This window comes from Gossypium hirsutum, chromosome A11, assembly GCF_007990345.1.
Source record: "Gossypium hirsutum isolate 1008001.06 chromosome A11, Gossypium_hirsutum_v2.1, whole genome shotgun sequence".
In the NCBI taxonomy this organism is placed as follows: domain Eukaryota; kingdom Viridiplantae; phylum Streptophyta; class Magnoliopsida; order Malvales; family Malvaceae; genus Gossypium; species Gossypium hirsutum.
In genome coordinates, this window is record NC_053434.1 from 112,425,664 (window position 1) to 112,447,681 (window position 22,018).

Sequence of the window (22,018 nt, forward strand, 5' to 3'; positions counted from 1 at the left end):
ATTTTTTAATTAATCTTTACATAAAAACAATATTAAAATTTTTTATTTATTTTTAAACTTGATATTATGTTTTACTTTTTTGTAGGAAAATATTATCTTGTGGATTCAGGATGTCCATAAATGGCAGGTTTTCTAAGTCCATATAGGGGGAACGATATCATTTACTTGACTTTCGTCGAGGTAATCATCGAGCATTTGGAAAAAAAGAAATCTTTAATCATGCCCGTTCTTCATTATGTTCTGTGATTGAACGAACATTTGGAGTGTGGAAAAAAAATGGCCAATATTAAGAGATATTCCAAGCTATTCATTCGACAAGCAAGTTTTAATAGTTATTGCAACAATGGTTTTGCATAATTACATTCGAAGACTTGCTTGGTTAAATGATGAGGATTTTCGACAATTTGAGAATATACCCGACATGCCAATCTCTTCATGCCATTTTGATAGAGGTGAATCGAGTTCTTCTATCAGTGAAAGTGACCTTGAAATTGCAATGTTAAGGGAAACCATTGCAAATAGTTTAATGAATCAATATTTATAAAAACAATTTTGTATCATTACCTAATTTCTAGTAATAATGAAACTTGTTATGTCTTATGTTACTATTTTTTTATTAAAAATCATTCGTTTAGATACTTTAAAATTTGATCCAAGTATAATGTTACTATTTGCAAAAATAATATTTATTATTGTTATAAAATAATATTTAACTATAAAAAATTAAAAAATAATTATCATTTTATCTAATAAATAATTTAAATTGATTATATAATTCATTAAAATATTTATAATAAAATATTAGAAGATACATTTTAATATTTTATTAAATGAATTTATAAATTCACATATTTTAATAATTTTATATAAGTAAAATAATTTAAAAACTTCTATTATATATCAATTCTAATCTGATGTCCTTAATAGTCAATTTTTTATTTTCACCTCACCGCTACAGCTGCGTTTGAATCCAAACACACACTCTACCATTGTTTCTAATCTCACCGTTACATTATCCAATCTCACCGCTACAGTAACTAATCTCACCACCACCGCTGTTTTTAACCTCACCGGAGGTAAACACACCGCCCATCCAAATTAAGCCTAAAACTAGGCAGTGATGCTCTTATGAGCGGTTCTAGAGTTTCTACCATATTTACATTGATGAAGGTGAAAGTTCAACTTAAGTTACTTAAACCATTTACTTCTGGATCAATGACTATGTTAACATAGTGTGCAAAGCTGTATCATCAGGAGAAGAAATTTACCAGCCATCAGCATACACTGAGCCATGAGTGGATTGGGGAATCCGGAACTCCTTCTCCAACCGAGATGAACTCCATATTTCAAATTGTGTGGGAGATTCATTTTCAGGATTTCTAATCACAAGAAGCTTGGAACCTGATGGTGAAGGAACAGTTATAGACACTCTTGTCATCTCAACAGGAAATGGTGCCCATTGGAAGTTTACATTATTGTTACTTTCTTTCGAAATACTAGTTGACAACATAAACTTTCTTTTCTTGTTTGCCAAAAGATTCGGTTGGCTAATTGAAAACATTGCTTGGGATCCTATTCCTGCGCAAAAAGTTTCAAAAAACAACATTGGGATCAGCGATAGCATTTTGGTTTTAAATAAAAAGAGGAACATAAAAGAGAAAGATGAAGAAACATTAGCCTTCCTACCACTTTCAGACTTAAAAACCTATGCCTTGTCGATGCTAAAGATATTAGCAATCTCTTGTAAGTAATTTAGACTGGGAAGCATATTCTTCCTCGGTAGCTTCATCTAGCCCCACTGGCAATTCCTTCACTGTACCAGCTTTAGAAGAATCCATGGCCAAAATAGCTGGTAGATTTTTTCTACATGTAGGATGAAAAAGAAAATCATCAAGGAAAGTTCCAACAGACAACTAAGCAGAAATATGCTTCACATTCCCATGAAGAAATTTGATATTCATCAATCAGGTTTCAGAAAGCACAGCAAACAACAAGGTTACGAAAATATTATTGAGCCACAACAATAGATCCAACTAAGTAATGCGAGCAAAAGATGCAATGGAGATTGGATGTAAGACACTTAAAAACTACAAATATGACTTAAATTCGTTTTTGAGTAATCTTATTACTTTAAATTCACTAAACGGTAATCGACCATCATAGTTCCACGATGCCACAATACATATTCTCTAGTTTTGTACTTTGTTCCAGCCAAGATATTGCCTAATGCTTATACGACTCCACTCCAGATTAAAATCACAAACAAGTGTGTCCTAGAAATAGGGATAGGCTAGCAAATTTGAATGATTTCAATTCAAAAGGTACCTAGAAGATTTCTGAAACTGTGCATGGATTAAGTTGAATATTTTGCAATCAATCTTTGCATTAAGTTTGAACTATAGTACTATACCACTTCTCAATAGCACAGGTCAATAGTCAAGCAAACCTGAATACCCAAAATCGATTATTCAATATATTGACATTGATTATACATTCCAAAGACGCTATATATATATAATCATCCCATCAATCAAGAAATGAAGAATACAACTATTTTGTATCGAAAAATAGCTGACCCCCAAAACTAATATTTAAACTTGATAGCTCGCTCCAACCAATACCGAACAGGCAAAAAGGAAGTTAAACAAAAGATACCCATCAACCGGTTTACCATCATTACAACAAAAAAACTCTTTTCTTTTCCAAAAAAGGGAAAAATGTACAGAAAGAGCTGGAATTGTAAAAAGAAAAGAAAAGTACCGATTGGCGATGGGGAAAATAGCACTAAAATCAAAGGTTTCCACATCTAAAACATCGTTGCCACCATAAAAGAAGTGCCGGAACAACTGGTAAATGATGATTCCGCAGATGATCTCCAACCACATTCTCAAACTTTTTTTTATATATAATTTAAAAATTAAGAAAAAATTGACAAAGCTAAAGATAATAAAAGAGAAATTGAAGTTTTAGGAAAAGAACTACAGACAATTGGTGAGGGGCAATGGTGTTTAAGTCTTTGTAAATGGAGAAGGTAGTGAACATAGATGCTGGAGTTGAAATTGCAAAAAGGAGAGATGATGAAACAATGAGGGCAAAAATGAAAAAGAATAATCTTTCAGCATTCCTACTATGCTCTGAATAGCAATTCAGAGGGTGAGGCAAAGAATGCTATTCAGCCTCTATTCAGTGGTTAGTAGGAATAGCAAGCTAAACTGCAACCTCCATAATAGACATTTCATTAAACCAAACAAGGATTTATGGTAGGCCCATAGAATTGAATTGTAATGGCTATGCCATTACATTTAACCAAACAGAGTCTAATTGAATTGGTTAAAAAATCAAATTGAATAGATGGTTGAATTAATTTTTTATTTTTTAACATTTCTAATGATTTTTTAGTTGAACCGATTAGACTGACAAATCGATGACTTAACTAGTTAAATCCTAAAAACCTTGGACAGCAGTAGGTTGCTTAGCCCAAATGGTTAATCTATACTATTATTTAAGTTCTTGACTGAGTTGGTGTCATGAGTTAATCACGCACCAAATCGATTATGAAAATAACAAAAATATCTTTTTGTAATTAAAATAAGTTATATTATTTGAGGGTACTTTAGTCTCTTTATTTTAACAAAAATTAATAAAAATATGTATATGATAAGATTTAAACCCATGCCAATTGGATTAGTAAAATCATGAATTTACCACTCGACCAAAACTTCTTATTTATTTTTTTTTATTATACACAAGTTATTATCATTTTCAATTGTATATCATTTTCATTTTTATTTTAATATACTCAATTTGGAAAGTTACCAATAAAAAATACACTTAGGGTGAGATTTGAGCACACAACAATTGGACTTGTAATACCTTAAATTTACTATTCAACTAAAGTTTCATTTTAATATTTTTCATACGTTTTTATTTTAATATGCACAATTCATTATATTCATTAGTTGCATATATTAATAATGTTGTTAATTGAGTTGACACCAACTCAAATTTAATGACAATGACATGATAAGCAATTGTACTCATTTGATATTATTAATGTGATGTATTTATGTGTTTAAATTTTGTTTTACTCGCAAATTAATCAAAATTTTCCCATTTTAATATTCTACATATTTAACATGTTATTATTAATTACTTTCAAATAATAAATTTTATTATTTATTATATATTATTTTAAAACACACTTTTATATTCTAGATACTTGATTTTTACACACATACATTTGTAATAGAATTTCTAATTTCAATAATATTATTATTCTAGTTTGGGCTATTCGTGCAACAATCAAATTAGAACTGTTAACCTCTAAGGAGAGAAAGAAACTCACATGGATGTCTAAAATTTATTGGTAACGTAAACATAAGGTTACTGTTAAAATTAAATAATAAAAAAAAAGAAGAATCAGAAATGATTTGAATCGAGGTATTCAAATGGAATACATGTTAAAAAATAAATTTTACTTAAATCAATCCAAATACTATTTTTTATTTAACTTATAACTTAAAAATTCTATATAAAAATTAATTGTTATAAAAATATATTATATAAAAATTACTAATTACTTTTTTTATTTATCTGGAAAAATTATTTTTAAAAGATATTTATCAAATAATACCTAAAAGAGCAGAAAATTAAACTATTTTATTAAAACAAAAAGAATAATATGAAAAAATTGAAAAGGAAACAAAATCAAACTATTAAGAAAATTAAAAGACATATATATATTGTTTTTTTTTTCTTTTCTTTTGTTTTATTCCCGCCAAGCGCAAATCAGAATTCGCTCTCTTTTTCCGGGTCTAAACTCAAGTTTAGCGGGTTGAGTTTGGCATTTTCAAATTTCTCATACAGTGGAACTCAGAGTTTAAGAAAGAAAAAGGAGGCGATGGAGCTGAGTCTAAGCGACAACGCTCTCAAAACCTTTAGTCGTTCGATCACGTGCCTCGCACGTGTAGGCAATGAGCTCGTCATCCAAGCTTCTCCTTCTCAGGTACGCTTTCCCTATCGTAACCTTCCTACTCTCTACTGCCGAATTTATTCTCTTTAGTTCAATTGATTTATTAGCAAAATAATTTGAATTAAGTGATTTATTTAGTTGGTTTAAGCATTTAAATTAGGGTTTTGATGGGGCTTAAATGCTAGTTTATTGTATTGTATTGTTTGGTGATTGGGAAAGTGAAGGGAAATGATACGTTGATTTGGGTAAAAGTAGTAGAAAGGATATTCGATATTTGTTTGTAAGATTTTGAAATTTTCCTCAGCAACTAAACAAAATATTATACTACCTTTTCTGCAAATCGGGATTTTTATCCATATATGTATTCAACACAAATTGACTGAAAACTTGGCAATATTTGCAGCTTGCACTTCATACACTCAATTCTTCAAGGTCGGCCTACCAATCTATTACGTTTAAGCCAAACTTCTTTGATGCCTATAGAATTTCTGGTACTCAAGTGCAGTGTAGTGTGCTTTTGAAGGTATGGTTTTTGTCTTTCGCTGCTTCCATGCTTCTCTAAATATTTGTTTGATGAATCATGAAAAGGTAGCATTTCAAGTGACCTGGTGCTTTTAGGCTGTTTGTTCTGTTTTTAGGACACCTATTGCAAGTATTGATCACTTGACTGTGAAATTGGCCGATCCTGATGCGTTGAAAGTACAGTGGGCTTTGGCATGCTATAGTGGTAAAGTGCTTATTTGATTTTCCGATATATTTTTCATTCATCTTCAAACATAGGAATGGGAATGAGACGAAGGGTTTCTCATGTATGTTAATAATCTCTCAATTTGCTATAATTTTGAGTATGGCAACTGTCACCATGCTGTGCTGTTAGTTTTAGCATTGGGATGCAATCAATTTATTGTCTATTATATGTACCTATGCGTATACAAGTTCAATTTTATGCTCATTAATCCAGCCACAAAGCCAAAGAAAATCGGACTTTTTCTGGGAAGTCATGAAAATCTAGTTTTTCTGCTCGACGTGGCAGTTATGAAAACTTGGGAGCTGCCCCTTGAAAGAGTCATTCTCACAAGTTTTCTGATATTGCACATAAATGGATTTATTTTTAAAAAAAATATTTTCATCTTATATGCTTGACAGGTATGAAAAAATCATATTGGATTACCTGCAATGTTGAACCAGACATACAACACTTGTCTCTTGATAGGAGAAGATTTCCAAGTAACTTGGTAGTTAGGCCTCGTGATCTAAACAGATTGCTAGCTAATTTTCAATCATCACTTCAGGAAATTACTATCATTGCAACTGAGACAACGTCCTTACCTTCAGATGCTGCAAGTGAAATAGGTGGAAAAGCTGTTGAGCTTAGATGTTATATAGATCCAACAAAAGGTACACAGCAATCTTGATTTTTTCTATTTCACGTGAAAAAAGAATTTACTTTTTCCATTTTCTATGTAGAGAATGATTCCACATTGCACACTCAACTCTGGATAGATCCTTTGGAAGAGTTTGTGCAGTATACTCACATTGGAGATCCTGTAGATGTTACTTTTAGTATGAAGGAATTAAAGGTATCTAATCGAGATCCAGAATGTAGATTTTGCAGCAACTTGATTTTCTTTGTTTTATAAATCCAACTTAATCATGGTAATCTTTATCTGGCCAAAAGAAAAAAGAAAAAGAAAAAACATGAAAATCTTTATTCTTCCATTGAAGCTCTTTCATAAGCATGAGTTGTCATCGGTGTGTTTGCATTACGTTACCTGAAAAGAAAAACTAAAATGCAGGCATTCCTTACTTTTTGTGAAGGCTGCGAGGTTGACATACACTTGTTTCTTGACAAAGCTGGCGAGTAAGATATTCTTTTAGTGATTTTAATTCTCCATGCATTAGTGCAACGTTATAGATCTGTTTTTAGCAACTCATAGAACAACTTGTTTTGAAATGTAAAACATTTCACATCATCAGGTGATTATATCCTAACGTTTGCAATTCAGATAGCCATATCTTATAGCAAGTTTGTGTCATCTGTTTTTGTTGCATCAATTCTTCTTCTAATACCAATCATGTGCTATAAGATAGCTATCTGAATTTCCATTGAACTATTAGGATTTTAGAAGTTTATGAAACTTAACCCAAAATGTGTACAAAATTTTGACCAGTTCGGCTGGGACAAAGCAAAATGCACAAATATGAAAATTACTGATTGCTTTTATCAGTCTTACCCACTTGCTAAATGCCATTGTCACGATAAGCAAAAATGTCTGTTTTTAGCAACTCATAGAACAACTTGTTTTGAAATGTAAAACATTTCACATCATCAGGTGATTATATCCTAACATTTGCAATTCGGATAGCCATATCTTATAGCAAGTTTGTGTCATCTGTTTTTGTTGCATCAATTCTTCTTCTAATACCAATCATTTGCTATAAGATAGCTATCTGAATTTCCAATGAACTATTAGGATTTTAGAAGTTTATGAAACTTAACCCAAAATGTGTACAAAATTTTGACCAGTTCGGCTGGGACAAAGCAAAATGCACAAATATGAAAATTACTGATTGCTTTTATCAGTCTTACCCACTTGCTAAATGCCATTGTCACAATAAGCAAAAATGTCTGTTTGATCTTTAATAGATGCTTACTTGGAAACAGGCCGATTTTGTTGGCACCCAAATTTGGCCTAGATGATGGCTCTGGCTCAAACTTTGATGTTACACTTGTACTTGCAACCATGCTTATATCACAGCTGCATGAAGGCAATCCCTCTGAACTTGCACCAGCTGCTACGACTGTACATAACCAGGCAATGCACAGGACAGGGTCCGAAGCACAAGAAGAGAGGGTTAGGTCAAATGTACCTGAGCATCCATCGGACCACACCAGAATATGGTCTGACCTCTCAGGTAACCATTCACCATCATTCTATGATGCTGTGTTCATGCAGAATCTCATGCATTATAGTTGTTATCAGGAAGTGCAGCAAAAAGCAGTAATGGGGTTGAAGAAAGGCAAGTGAAAGGACAGCAGAACTTGAATGCTAGTGAACAGAGGGATATTCAAAGGATTAGCATGATGCATATTACAAAAGATGCACCGATTAAAGAAAGTGTTCCTGCTGCTCCTAGTTTGTATCCTGAATATTGCTGTTAAATATTCTGTGTCTCTATTTAAGCTTAATCACTAAGTCCTCTTATTGGTCATATCGTGCTCGTAATTTTTCTTTCTCTATGTATATGTATGTGCAGTTCACATTGGCGTTAATGTCAGTCTGCAAGCATACCTCCATTTTTACAAATACTTTAGTGAACAGAGTATAAATCCCAATCTGTTTGCAGTCATCTACAGACATAACTGGATCTTATTTATTGTAAATTTCATCACAAGCAATTTTGTTTTAAGACTCCTGCAGGAAATCTGTAATGCTGAACTTTGATGATTTTCCAGTTCTTATAAACTCTGCCGCAGGAATCTCTCAAGTAGAATTGCTTTTGACTGTTTTGACTGAGTTTTCTTAACTGTCTATAGTACCCGCCACCAAGTAGAAAAGGACCATGAGGCTGGGGCACAAGGTTAGTCAAAAGACTATTTATTTGTACTTTTATAATGTTTTACTCACTTCCAAAGTAATTGACAATACCCCCGCTTTCTTTGTTCTGTTCAGGTAGGAGCCAGATTAATGTGCATGGGTTATCACAACGTCATCCGAGTAATTGGGTAGATGCAAATGAGGAGGAGGATGGGGATGATGAGAACGAATTATGTGTTCAGTCAACACCACCATATTATGAAGAACAGTAATAATCGGTTAATGACATATACCTCTTAATGCTAGGTGTTACTTGTTTGATTTCTCCAATGTAAGTGCATGTCTTCTTGTAAGTAATACCCTTCTTTCTCATTTAGCTTTCTGTCCTTGAACTAATTCCAGTAGCTTTTCTTTTCCTATAATTGTTCCGTGTTTGCATAGAAGGATCTATAATCTGATATCCTTCAAAATGAATTTATTAGAAGTACATTTTTTTAATATTTGATTGTGTATATGTTTGCGGGTAGTGCAATCAATTCAAACATTCGGTGATGTAGATTCCTTCAGTTTGTTAAGTCTTTTTGATAGCAATAAGTTTGTCAAAACATCAGGGGCTGGAGAATAACATTTTTTACCTGTCATAATATCTGTCTTATTTTTTGCCGGTTTGCTTTTATCTGTTTAAGATAAAAATACCATTTATGGTATTGAAATGAACTAATGAAGAGTTCTCAATTCACTAATAACCATGCTTTTATAGAATAGACACTGAGTACTAATATTCATTTTATGGTGCTTAGAACCTTCATTAACATTACAATTCATGTGCCGTAGCTTATGAACTTATCAACTTAGTGCAGAATTCAGTTCTATTTACTAGACCCATCTTCAGATTTTCATAGTGTTTTTGGCAGGGAATAAGAAAATTCTCCTCATAATTACTTTAGAAAAGCAAACTAGACATCAAATCACATCATCTGAAAATCAGTTAATATTCTCTTCCATTTAGTTCCATCCACCAAACAACGTTACATTGGACCTAACGTTACAATTGGCATGTCGGTTTCAGTTGATATGGTATTGTCTAATCAAAGATTTCTCTTTCTAAAAAAAGGGATATTTTTAGATTGGCATGTAGTCCGAACTTAAATGGTAAATGAGGCTAATTGATCCCGCTCCCAAAGTTATACTAGCAGAATGTAGAATTGGTAAGTGATTCTAGAATGGACCTGGGTTATCCACTATTAAAACTTTGCAGTCACTGTAGCTAGTTATTGTCTGTTATAAATGTGAAGCAAATATCTCAGATCTCGACTTTTGGTGTTCATCCTTGATAAAGTTTTCTGAACTTAAGGACATTTGTAGTTTTGACCATTGCATTAAGCCAATAACTACTGTGTTTTATTTTGAGAAGAGCATTAGACCACTGAGGTTCAAGGGGGAAGGGAAATTTAAAGAGCTGCCATATGCTTAGATTGTTTTGACTTGGATTGCCTTTACCATATCCACTAAAGTACTTTCTAGGTTTGTCCTTAAAAGCTAATGGTATCCACTATTTGGAAATCCCATTACTGGAAAAAGCTTGAAATGGTTGTTGAACTTTTTGCTACTCGAGTTTAGAGTATCTGTTTGATTCAAACATGTTCACTATTATATGTATTTAAAAGATTTTATTTTGATATTCATATCTGAATCTATACGCATACACTATATAAATAATGTACTAGATTTGATGATACGATATTGCCAGATTCATCTAGACAAGATTTAGACAGTTTTAAGCACTGGGTTTAGGATATTGCGTTTTAGGATGTTGATTCCAGAATCTTGGAAATCTACACATAGATTGGGGTCTGGTGCATTGAGAGTTTTCTTTCTTGAGGTTTTTTTTTTTATAAAAATGACTAAAATTTTGATTATTTATAAAAATGACTCACATTGAAAATCATGTACGTAATTGATCCGTTTTAAACAGTAAACTTCAGTGTTGCCGTTACCATTGACAACATCACCCATCATAATCACTCAATGATTGGCCCCCTTGAAATAAAAAATGATTTCTTTGGGTGCTGCCGTTGACATTGGCGGCACCAATATACGTACATGTATATTTATCCATTTAAAATACCTATATTCTTTGAAAAAAATATATTTTTAAATAGGTGCCACCAATAACAACAGCGACACCCATGCCAAAAAAATGATTTTTTTGTGGTGCAGTTGACATTAGCGGTACCTATTAAAAAAATAATTTTTTTTCTAGGAAATATAGATATTTTAAACAGCTGGATATGTGCACTTATATTGGTGCCGTTAATGTCAATAGCAACACTCAAAGAAATCATTTTTTAATGCTATGGGCTAATTATTGGTTGATTGTGATGGGTGGTGCCATCAATAGCAACGGTGGTATTGTTGTTCACGGTTCAAAACAGATAATTTACGTACATGATTTTTAAGGTGGGTTATTTTTATAAATAAGAAATTTTTTTGGATATTTTTATAAAAAACTCTTTTTTAATTATTATAAAAAAAATGGGAGACCAGTATGGATTTTATTTTTAAATAGACGAAAGGGAAGATCGATAAGAGCCAGCTAGCCTGGCTCGAAGTGTGTATAGTTTTAGGACGATCATGGTGATCTTTGTTTGGCCCTACATTTTCAACGGCTACGTGCTGATTACGTTGAAGCTAACGTCGTTTACATTTTTCTTTGAATATTTTGTTGCTTCAGAAAATGAATTTTAAAATCATCGTTCCCATTGTTGAGGATGTAAATGCATGGTTACCACAATGCTTTTTTTTTTATCCAACTATGCCTCACCATTTTTGAATGTTGGACCTCAAATTATCATCAGTTTAGCTCATGTAAGTGGACTTCACGTTAGATTGTAAGTATTGCTTGGATGGTTGAATACTTGACTGTTTCATCACATTTAATTGCCAGATATGCATTTGCTAGAGAGTGTTCACCATTTGTCAATTCATATTTGGTCAAAATTGGGCTTTTTTTATAAAAATAATATTAAAAAATTAAATACAAAATGAGTGGAAAACTAATTAATTACAGAAATGAGGTGTTTTATAATGTTCCTGGTGTTGATTGATACATTAATAGTATTATTTTACTTTTTGCCCAATCATGATATTTTTAAAAAAATTATTGGTGTTGCTATTATATCAGATGGTATCATATATATTTTTAAAAATATTTATATTTTTATGAGTATACACATTAAAAAAATATTAATGTCGTTTGAGACACCGAAAACATTGTAAATTTTTAAAAAACTTGTTAGAATAAAAAAAAAAAAAGAGGCCTGACACGGTAGCTATTGTTTTGTTTTACTTCTGGGGAATTAAATTAAGAGAGAAACTTTGAGAAGTGAAACAAATTGACACATCAGCTATCGTTTTATTTTACTGTTGGGGGAATTAAGTTAAAAGAGAAATTTGGAAAGTGAAACTAATTGACACATTTTGTCTATTTAAAAAAGTGAAACTACTTGTGCTGATTAAGTATTTTTTTTAGAATCTATATCGATGCCGCCTATTTTTTTTTTACAAACCTATGCTTGGCTGATGATGATTGAAAAAGTGAAGTGAGGGAGGTATTGCTAGTTAATCAGGCGAAATCAATAATTACTGTAGTTTTCATATCATTTTCATAATTAATTTGTTATTTGATTTTTTTATCTCACTATAGTTTCTGTTTTTTTTGACACAAAATTTAAAACTATTTATAACATCTCCTCAACCCATAAATAAGAGGATAATGCGCTTCAGAACATTCAAATCCACGTCCTCTTGCATTGACAACATACCAATTGAATTAAAACTCATTTATTAATCCCTATAGTATAATTTCACTATTTTTGAGCCCAACTTTTCAAATCCTTAACTTGATATGTCAAAATTTTTAATTTCTTTTATACATTTTATCAGAATATGCTAAACAATTATTAATTTTGAAAAGTTACAATATTTAGTGATATTATAGTAATTATATTGGGATAAGTGGATTTTTCAATTTTTTTACCTACATAATACAAAAATAACCAATACCACTTTTTACCAATATGGTATGTTTGAGAGGTGGAGGGCATGGAAGACGCGGCACTTAATTTTATCTGACTTGATCATTGAAACATCATTTCAAAATGATGTGTTATAAATATATATATTTTTAAGGGTGGAGGGTGTGAGAGAGGCGGCACTAGTATTTTCTCCCTATACATAAGTAACATCGGGTAAAAATACGGGTTTAATGGGGCGGAAAGTGAGAGAGGTGGCACCCAGTACTATTTAAGCAATGTTTTCTTAACGTTTTTAAAGATAAGAATAGAAGAGGAAAAATTTTGGTTGTAGAAGAGAAAACAAAGAAGAATTCTTAAAGTTAATATATATGAATTTTATTTTTTTCCAGTATATTATTTTGGAATAAAATATTTAGAAATTTAATTATTTTTATAAGTTTACTATTGAATATGGTAATCAATTTTTCGTATGCGTTTATTTCAATAGAGTAATTTTGACAACAATAGTTAGATGTATATTTGAATATCGCCAAAAAATAGCAATGAGATTTAATAAAAATGTCTCGGTTGATGATATGAAAGAAATTATTAGTGCAAAAATTGTTAGACGTTGTGGGAGGAGAATTTCGAGACTATTCTACAAATTTTCAATTTCGACAGATCCTATCAAATTTACCGGGATGGAACTTGTAGACGATGAAGACGTGGAGACAATGGTCGTACTTTGTTGTCGGGATCAGAGTTGCCAAACTGATTCGATTAAATTTTTACTGAGTTAACTGATATGGAGCCAGCTAAAAATTCCACTTCATTAGATGAAGAATGTGGAGTTCAAGATCCATGTACAGTGATTCCGATAGCATACGTTGATAGGCAATCTATTGTATGTAGTATAGACATCGATCTTAATACTCCACCTGTACCTAAGAACCTTAACTCGAGTCCCCGTTTACAAATACATCCGGTGGTGATTGAGACTCATACGGATGACGATGATGGATATGATAATAATGGTTCTTCTGATCACGAGGTTGAAGATTATAGTGATCCCGATCTAGACGATGTCCCGGATGATATCGATGACAAATGCGCGAATGACGATGGGAATGTTAAAGAGTCTTCAGTCGGGAACCCGAGTCGAGGCACTATGATACGTAATGATCCTGGGGCACATATATCGATCATAGATCCCGATGTGACGCATGCATCCGAGTTCCTGGAGTACCTTGATATATTACCTACTCACCGGTTTGTCGCAGATTCCAAACATAAGGAGTTGTTTGTAGGCCAAAAATTTGCAACCAAGGAATAATGTGTAATTGCCATTAAGTGATATAGCATGAATGTGTCGATTGACTACAAAGTTGTTGTGTCTAAACCGACATTTTATATTAGGGAATGTTGGAGTCAGCAGAAGGCTGCAATTGGCAGGTACGAGCAACATTTATCCAGAAGTCACAAATGTGGGAGATTAGGAAATTTGTTGGGCCTCGCACATGCACTTCAACACGTATGACGCAAAATCACCGCAAACTTGATTCCAAAAATATCTGCACATGTATCATGCCAATGGTGAAGGACATGTTGACTATTCTTATTTTGGTATTGATTATTGAAATGCAAGAACAATTCCAATATAGAGTGTCATATCGGAAAGCATAGATAGCTAAACAGATGACAATGAAGCAATTGTACGGAGATTGGGATGGGTCCTACAATGAGCTATAAGGGTGGATAGCTGCTATGCGGGAGCACGTTCTAGAGACTGTCATTAAGATACAAACACAACCTTATTATGATCCAGACGACTAACTACAATTAGGAAGAAGAGTTTTCCATTGGATGTTCTCGACGTTTGATCTATGCGTGCGTGCATTTCTCCACTGTAATCTGGTTGTACGGTTGATGAGAACTAACTATACGAAAAATATATGCATATCCTACTTATTACAGTTGTTAAAGACGGGAACCAGAACTTGCTATCAATAGCGTTTTCTATCGTTGAAAATGAGAACATAGAGTAATGTGAATTCTTTTTAACAAACTTACGGATATATGTTGTTAGAAATGACAACATTTGCATCATATCCGATAGAACAAAGGGAATAATTGTCATGATTAGGCGTTTTAGTATTCTGTGGAGATCCGTTTACTGCATTCAACACATCACGACTAACTTCCACCAAGACTACAAGAATGCAAACTAGAAAAGAAAAGTTGTGAAAATGAGTAAAATTTAGTTTCAACATTTTAAAAATTATTAATACTTCAAAAAATTAATAGGCAACTGTTATTTGTCTTTTCTTAATACATATACAACGTACAAGCTAGAGCCACACCTTTTTAGGTAAAGGAAGACCAGACTTGAGGGTGACATGCAATGTAAGACAAATACTTTTTTTCGAGAGTGGCTGGGTACCATGGAGTGGTGGCAATGGACTCAAAGTTTTGATGATGATGCTTGATATGGTCATATGACCACCAACCTGGTAGAAGTGGTTAACTCCGTATTGAGGCGAATACAACATCTTCTAATTTCATCTGTTTTTTAAGCTATGTTTTACAGGTTGGTAACCTTGATGCCAAGAATGAGGCTGAAACGAGTCAACCAGATGGAGGCGGGATAAATGTTTATCAAAGATTTCATGAAGACAATGAGTGCAAACAGTTGGAGATCGATGACGATGAATGTATAAATATATTATCAACATTTAAAAACTTTCTGAGTTACGGAGTCCATCGGTCGTTAACCCAATATCCCATTTAGGTCTTACGGAGTTGATTTCTAAAACAGACCGTGCAATTACGAAAAGTTCCAATCACTTCATTACCTATGTGCGTATGTCATTGCAGCTTGTGCCCGCACCCCAATCAATGCTGAACAATATATCAATGAGGTGTACACTCTTGAACACACATTGCGTGTTTGGGGAAATGAGTTCTTCGTCCTACCTGATCTATTTACATAAGAAGTGCTTTCGTTTATTTTCGAGCTTGTTCCGGACAATGGGTTACATAAAAAGCCAAAAAGGTCACCCACAAGTCACCAAGATATGTAATGAAATAGAAATGAGGTAGAAAATTGACGATAAATTTTGTGGCATGTGTAGAGTAGCTAGTCATAATCGAGATAAATACCCGCATCGAACCTTCCATATTAGATAATTGTCACGATCGAGTGGAATATGAATTAATATACTTCATGTTCATGCTTGTAACAAAAAAGTTATGATTATGATGGAATTTTCATATTTATATTTTGGCATGTATATTGCTTTAAAAAAATAAAAAAAATTTAGTAAAAAAAATTAACCTAGAAGTTGTGTTTTAAAATGTAATATTTGTGGTGGATACAAGCTTGAAAATTAAGTTCAATAAAATTAAGTCAAACAAGCTTGGAAATTAAGTCGAATAAAAATAAGTCAAATATTTGCTATAATTTAAACCATATAAGCTTGAAAATTAAATTATAGTATAAACGCAGTAAAGATAATGTTACACCCCCTAAAATTGATGGTTTAATGTGGTCGTTGTTGGGGTAAACTGTTGTGGTGCTGACATTGACATTGAAGGTGCTCGCAGCGGTCATTGTTACCCTCACCCGGAAAATTGTTCACATTATCCATCGGTGAATCTTGGGGTGGGTTAAACAAACTTGAGAAATTGTATGTCCTAAAGGTTTGCCCATGAGGAGTCAAATACTATAGTAGTAATGGGCTGAAGGTATCAAACTTCATCGATAATCTCAGATCCGGATGATTAGAATTGGAACCGAGAATCTCTGACTGATATACATAGCTTGACGAGCCCAGAAAATAATCATCGACCCCCAAGTCTGGATGATAAGAACTGTTGGGAAATGTGCCCATATTGTAATAAACGTACTTGTTTTTTATTTATTTGAACAATGAATAAATAAATAAATTTAATTTCACATTTCACTATTATGCTTTTTGTATTTCTATCTTTTATATTTTGCATGCATAGCGAAATTGTGACAAGCAAATATTAGCTCATTAATTGTCTAAGTTTAAACTGAAGATAAGTGGCATTGTAAGAATTTTTAAATTATGAGAAAGGCAACTTACTTCAGTAGATAATCTAAACGAGTTCATAATCCCAACTATGAATAAGACCGCTCGAGTTCGGGTACAAGAGGTTAATGTGGCATGCGGTACAAAAGTGCCCTACTCATTGTATGTGTGGAGGGACTAGCATCGTTGGCTCAACAAATAAAAAACGATTCCCACATGCCATGTACTACAGTTGGTACACCTCTGAAGGCCACAAGTCAGATGCATAATCCATCCGAGGTCTCTACCCCATCCTGTCATTCCGTAATACAATATATTCTTCATGCTCTATTTTCCAATTCATGTCATGTTTCCCCATTTTGTTAATTAAGTGTATATCCCCTAAACTCCGTGGAACATCCGGGATATGTTGGAAGCACCTGAACTGTCGCAGTATTCAATCCACATTAAACTACTTGACTGTCGAGAAATTTAGCAGGGTGCATTAATGTACCACAAGTATAAGTAGATGTAAGCAGATCGGGGAATAATATTCGCAATGTCCGCGAATAAATATGTCAATTAGATGATCTGCACAATTAATAACATCATTATAGTAGCACAAGTCAAATAACATAAATAAAATAATTAAATATAATGAATATTAGTAAAAATTATCCCTCCCCAGCGTTTGTCTCAATCATCTGGCGGTAAATCAGAAGTGTATATTACCTCCTGATACCCAAAGAAAAACTCCATCTACGAAAAAAGAAAACTTGTTAGAACAAATTTTCATTAAAAAAAACAAAATTCTTCTTGTAATGGTTAAATTTTATCACCTATCCATGAGTGGAAAAACATATGTTTAGTGAGTAACTGATGTCAAGAATGATATCCTATAAAGTGCCCAGGACTGCAGCAATACCAGGTATCTGTCTATTTCCCCAGCACTACGCTTTTTCGTCCGAAAAATTTCGCGATACAATGTAGCTAGTACTGTTAAGCCCCAACTGTACGAACTAGCTGCGTATAAATCAAACAATAGGGGCAAGCACATCAAGTGAACCTTGTTATTTGCATCTAGCATAAGTACACCTCCTATCATATGCATTATATACGCTTGAGTGACGCCCTCTCGTTCAGTGACAGTACTCGGTAAATACTCGAAATTCGCCTTCAACCATGAAAATCTCAAAGCCGTTAATTTGTCACCACCATCATCGAGCAAGTGTCCTAGTAAGTCATAGCAAAGGGTTGTTGGATTAGACAATGTATTGACACTCGTGACCACAATACTATCGATTGAGAGCCCGGGTTGCAGTGCAACATCTTCAAGAGTGATGGTGTACTCCCCACGCGACAAATGAAATGTGTGGGTCTTCGGAACCGCTCAACTAAAGCTGAAATCAAGTCGTACTTCAAATCAAACATATGGATCATTTCAGTTTATCCGGATCCAAGTGCCTCCAAGTATGGCATAAGATGGGGGCCCGACAGATAACCCACACCATTGATGCGACCCCTTAGTACGCGGTGTGGACCTTGAACATATTAAATTACCGCAATATTTAATATGTCCAAACTAAATAAAAAATGATGTCGAACTTTCTAATATGACCCGTGAATAACAAATAACAATTTTATTACTACCACATTAATCGTATCGGATGTGTGATTCGTTTTTGTAATTAAATAAGTCATTTCAATATCTGCAATGTCAAATAAAAAATTTAATCATGGCCTGAACAAATAACGAAAATGAATTTTGTACCGTTTTGTTATTTTTTGAAGAATTACTAATATTTTTAATCGTAAAAACAAATCAATAACAGCATAAATTGAGATATATTAATGTAAGTCAATGGTTTATTTTTCAAAACCATCTTATTATTTAACATTTGTGAACAACAAATTTTTTTATATGTAACAGATATTCAACATTTGTGAATTGTAAAATTTTTTAAAATCAATTCAATTCAATTAATTTAATGAAAGATGTAAAAGTCTTTTTATAATTTCTCTATTTGAGGTGAAGACAATTAATTTATGACATATTTGATTTTTTTTTACTACAATAATCCAAAAAAATATTAAATACCAAAATGGGTCACCGTAAAAATTTGAAGCAAATAACCCGTTTTGGTATTTATTTTGTAGCAAATGACCCATTTAGTAATTCACTTATACCAAATGCACTATTTTGATAAATAATCTCACGCGTATACTATTTGAGTTATTATTTTTTATTTTATTTTTAAGATAACAAAAACACCAAACAAATACATAATAATTACAAATAAAAATTAGAAAATATCACATTCTTAGATATAATAATCGTCTTTATACTAGTTAAGTAAATAACAAAATAAAACTCTCCAAAATTTCAACACAATGCGACTATCTACTAACTAAATAAAAGACAAAAAAAAAATAATGCTAAAAAACACAAATATACCTGCTCCCTTTCTTCAAAGCACATTCTCTACAAAACAAACTATCAAAAAAAAAAAAAGCTCACACACTTTCTATTATTTTCATCTAGAGTAAAAAACAAATATTAAAAAAAAACAGAAACATACTTGTCTTGCTTTCAAACACACCGTTTCTACAAAACCAAAAACTCAATAAAATCAATATAACCATTTGTAAAATAAATAAATCAAAAAAAAAATCATCAATAACTTATAAAACAATGCATGCTTCTTGCTTCCTTCCTTTCTTCCCCGTTCTATCAAAACGCTAATTTTTTTCTAACCAAAAACCCCATCATACATATATATATATATAAAACAGCTGAAACCCTTGTGACTGAGTGGTCTCGTTGGATGCAGGACTGATGCCTCTTATCGCCAGTCCTCCATAGCTAGTGCCGCCTATTGCCTGCCCTCCACTAGTAGTGCCACCTATCCCCTATCCTTGACCCCATCTGGCATTACAAGTCTCCATAAATTCAATCGTATATATATATTCAACTGGGTTTTTTAAAACTCGAATATTAGTGTCGCCTCTCTCACACTCTCTATTCTTTAAAAATATTGGTTTTTTTTTAAAACATATTATTTTATAATAATATCTTAATGATTAAGTCTGATAAAATTAAGTGTCACCTCCTCTATACCTTCCATTCCCTCAAATATACTATTTTAGTAAATAATGGTATTAACATACCATTTAGTTACTGAATTTTTATTTTTGAATTATGTAAGTAAAAATACTATTTCCTAACTTTTACTCTACTTGGAATTGACTTAGAAAAAGTCTATTTCAACAAGGGGTTGGGTGGATGAAGGAAATGCACAAGGAGGTGAAGGAATAGGTAACACAATGTTGGATAAAGTTTAGAAATAAGAATAAGATGCTACCCTAACCTAACCCCTACTTCCCCTCTTTCCATTCCCTTTTTTTTTTTTACTACTATTATTATTAGTTCCTTTTTCCTGTTTTCTTTTCTATTTCTTCAATTTCTTGCTTTGCCTACTGCTTTCTGTTAATATCGAAATTGCCATTACTTAAAACTTTCATTATAGCTTAATATAATATTTGATACCAATTAACCCTTTTTTTTAATTTGGTAGCTCTACCTTTTTTTGGCCCAATTTTGTACTTGAATTCGGCTTCTTCTTTTTTTTTTTCCTATTTTAGTACTTAAGCTTTTTTTTACGTAAAATTTGGTGTTTAAATTTATTAAATGTAATACAAATTACGCAAAATATTAACAGTGTTAATTTTTTTATTATGCTGCAAAAATATTGTCAATGTTAGAGGAAATTCATGTTAAAGAAAAAAGTATTGAGTCATGCTTAACGAATTAATATTAAATAAGATTTTTTTTAGAACTCTAAATTAAAAGAAATTTATTGTTTTTAATTGATAAAATAATTAAGTAAATAAATAAAACTAAAAGTAATTGAACATATAAAATACAAAAAATATCATATCACCTGTCACATTAGGAAAAAATGTCAATTTTGGAGATCAAATTAAATCAAAATAAAATTTAAGTATCAAATTAAGAAAAAAATATCAAATACCAAATGTTATATTAAGCCTTTCATAATCAATGTGATTTATACGAAACTAGGTTTAGGTAATTAATTTTTGTTATGTATTGATTTTAGAATAAAAATGTAATTGTTGTAAAGTATTTTAAATTTAAAAAAACCAATCAAAACTGTATTTAATATAAAAAATAATTTAGTTTAATTTAATTTAATCTATTAGGATTCTAGATCAATTCATGAGTCGGGATATTTGTCCAAAATTTAAGAGGGTTTGGATAAAAATATTAAATCCGAAAAATGGGCTTGGGCAAAAAATTAAACCGGTTTAAAATATGAGTTGGGCATGCGTTTGAGCCTTCAAGGCCAAAGCTCGGCTCAACTCGTTTTTAAGTTAGTAATATTTTATATGATGTTATTTGTATATATTATATAATTTATAATACAAAAATTAAATATATTGTATAGTACTTTAATGTTGTTATATATTTGTAACTGCCAACCCAAATGTCCTAAAAGGATTCAAGTCTCCGACCCTTGACCCGGACGGACTCGACACGGAAGAGGCGTATTCACTAAGACAGCTCACAAGAAAAGTTTGCGGGCACACCTCACAGGATGGGGTCGTGAACTGTGTTCGTAGGAAGGATTGCGAGCTCTACAAGTAATCCAGACTCATGACCAACGTGTACAGAGCTCACTAAGGATGTCATCCCTATGATCAGAAATGATTGCGTACTACGTAGACACACATCTAACAAGCAAGGGGGTGCGCAGGGAATGTCAGCACCAAAGGCAGGGAACGTTAGTACCGGAGGCCCCAAGGTTAAGACAAAATGGTCGGTCCAGTTATGAGTTGTAATAATAATGATAGGAGCATGTATAAATACCCTCAACATTCTTCTCAAGGGATACGAGAAAAACATGGCTCAAGAAATGTAAACATTAAAAAAATATTAAAGATGATTATATTTAAAAGTTTAATAAATAAACAATTTATTAAATGCTAAATTAAAAATAATATATATTTTTAAAAAATAAAATGGATGAGCCTAAAACATGTTTGAATTAACTATTTACAAATATAGACGAGCTTGATCAAAATGTTAGACCCATATTTCGGGTTGAGTTAAGTTAGGCTTGGACAAACATATCATCCATAAGTCTAACCTGAACAGACTTGATCCAGCTATAAACACTTTTAATTAAGATTATTTGAATTCATCAATTTTTATTTTTATAAATATAATTAGTATATAATATAAAATTAATTTAAATAATTGCAAATTTTTAACTTTAATTAATAATAAAATTGAATACATTTAAAATGAATCCAAATCGAGCTGAATAAACTGAATATAAATTATAATTTAAATTGATTTTTATTTTTATTTTTTTATTTCTGTATTAAGTATAGTTGACTAGAAAACTTGGAATACATAATTGAAAATAAAATAAA

General features: G+C 32.1%; 1 protein-coding gene and 1 long non-coding RNA gene across 3 annotated transcripts; one reads left to right on the top strand and one right to left on the bottom strand.

Moving 5' to 3' along the window:
• Positions 1 to 1,456: 1,456 nt before the first annotated feature.
• Positions 1,457 to 3,177, bottom strand: LOC121209339 (uncharacterized). The gene is made up of 3 exons (XR_005904469.1): positions 2,761 to 3,177; positions 1,687 to 1,863; positions 1,457 to 1,578 (listed from the first exon to the last, which is right to left on the bottom strand). It is a non-coding gene; the product is annotated as an uncharacterized lncRNA (long non-coding RNA).
• A 1,594-nt stretch (positions 3,178 to 4,771) lies between these two features.
• On the top strand, positions 4,772 to 9,063 carry LOC107942221 (cell cycle checkpoint control protein RAD9A). 2 transcript variants are annotated; one of them, XM_016875856.2, is made up of 10 exons: positions 4,772 to 5,005; positions 5,376 to 5,495; positions 5,591 to 5,699; positions 6,119 to 6,370; positions 6,440 to 6,552; positions 6,769 to 6,833; positions 7,620 to 7,888; positions 7,957 to 8,113; positions 8,511 to 8,554; positions 8,647 to 9,063. In XM_016875856.2, the coding sequence occupies exons 1-10, from the start codon at positions 4,901 to 4,903 to the stop codon at positions 8,781 to 8,783; spliced, it is 1,371 nt and encodes a 456-aa protein (XP_016731345.1). In that variant the 5' UTR covers positions 4,772 to 4,900; the 3' UTR covers positions 8,784 to 9,063. The 2 variants fall into 2 exon arrangements, with proteins under 2 accessions (XP_016731345.1, XP_016731346.1); XM_016875857.2 differs by having other exon boundaries at positions 7,638 to 7,888.
• The last annotated feature ends 12,955 nt before the right edge of the window (positions 9,064 to 22,018 follow it).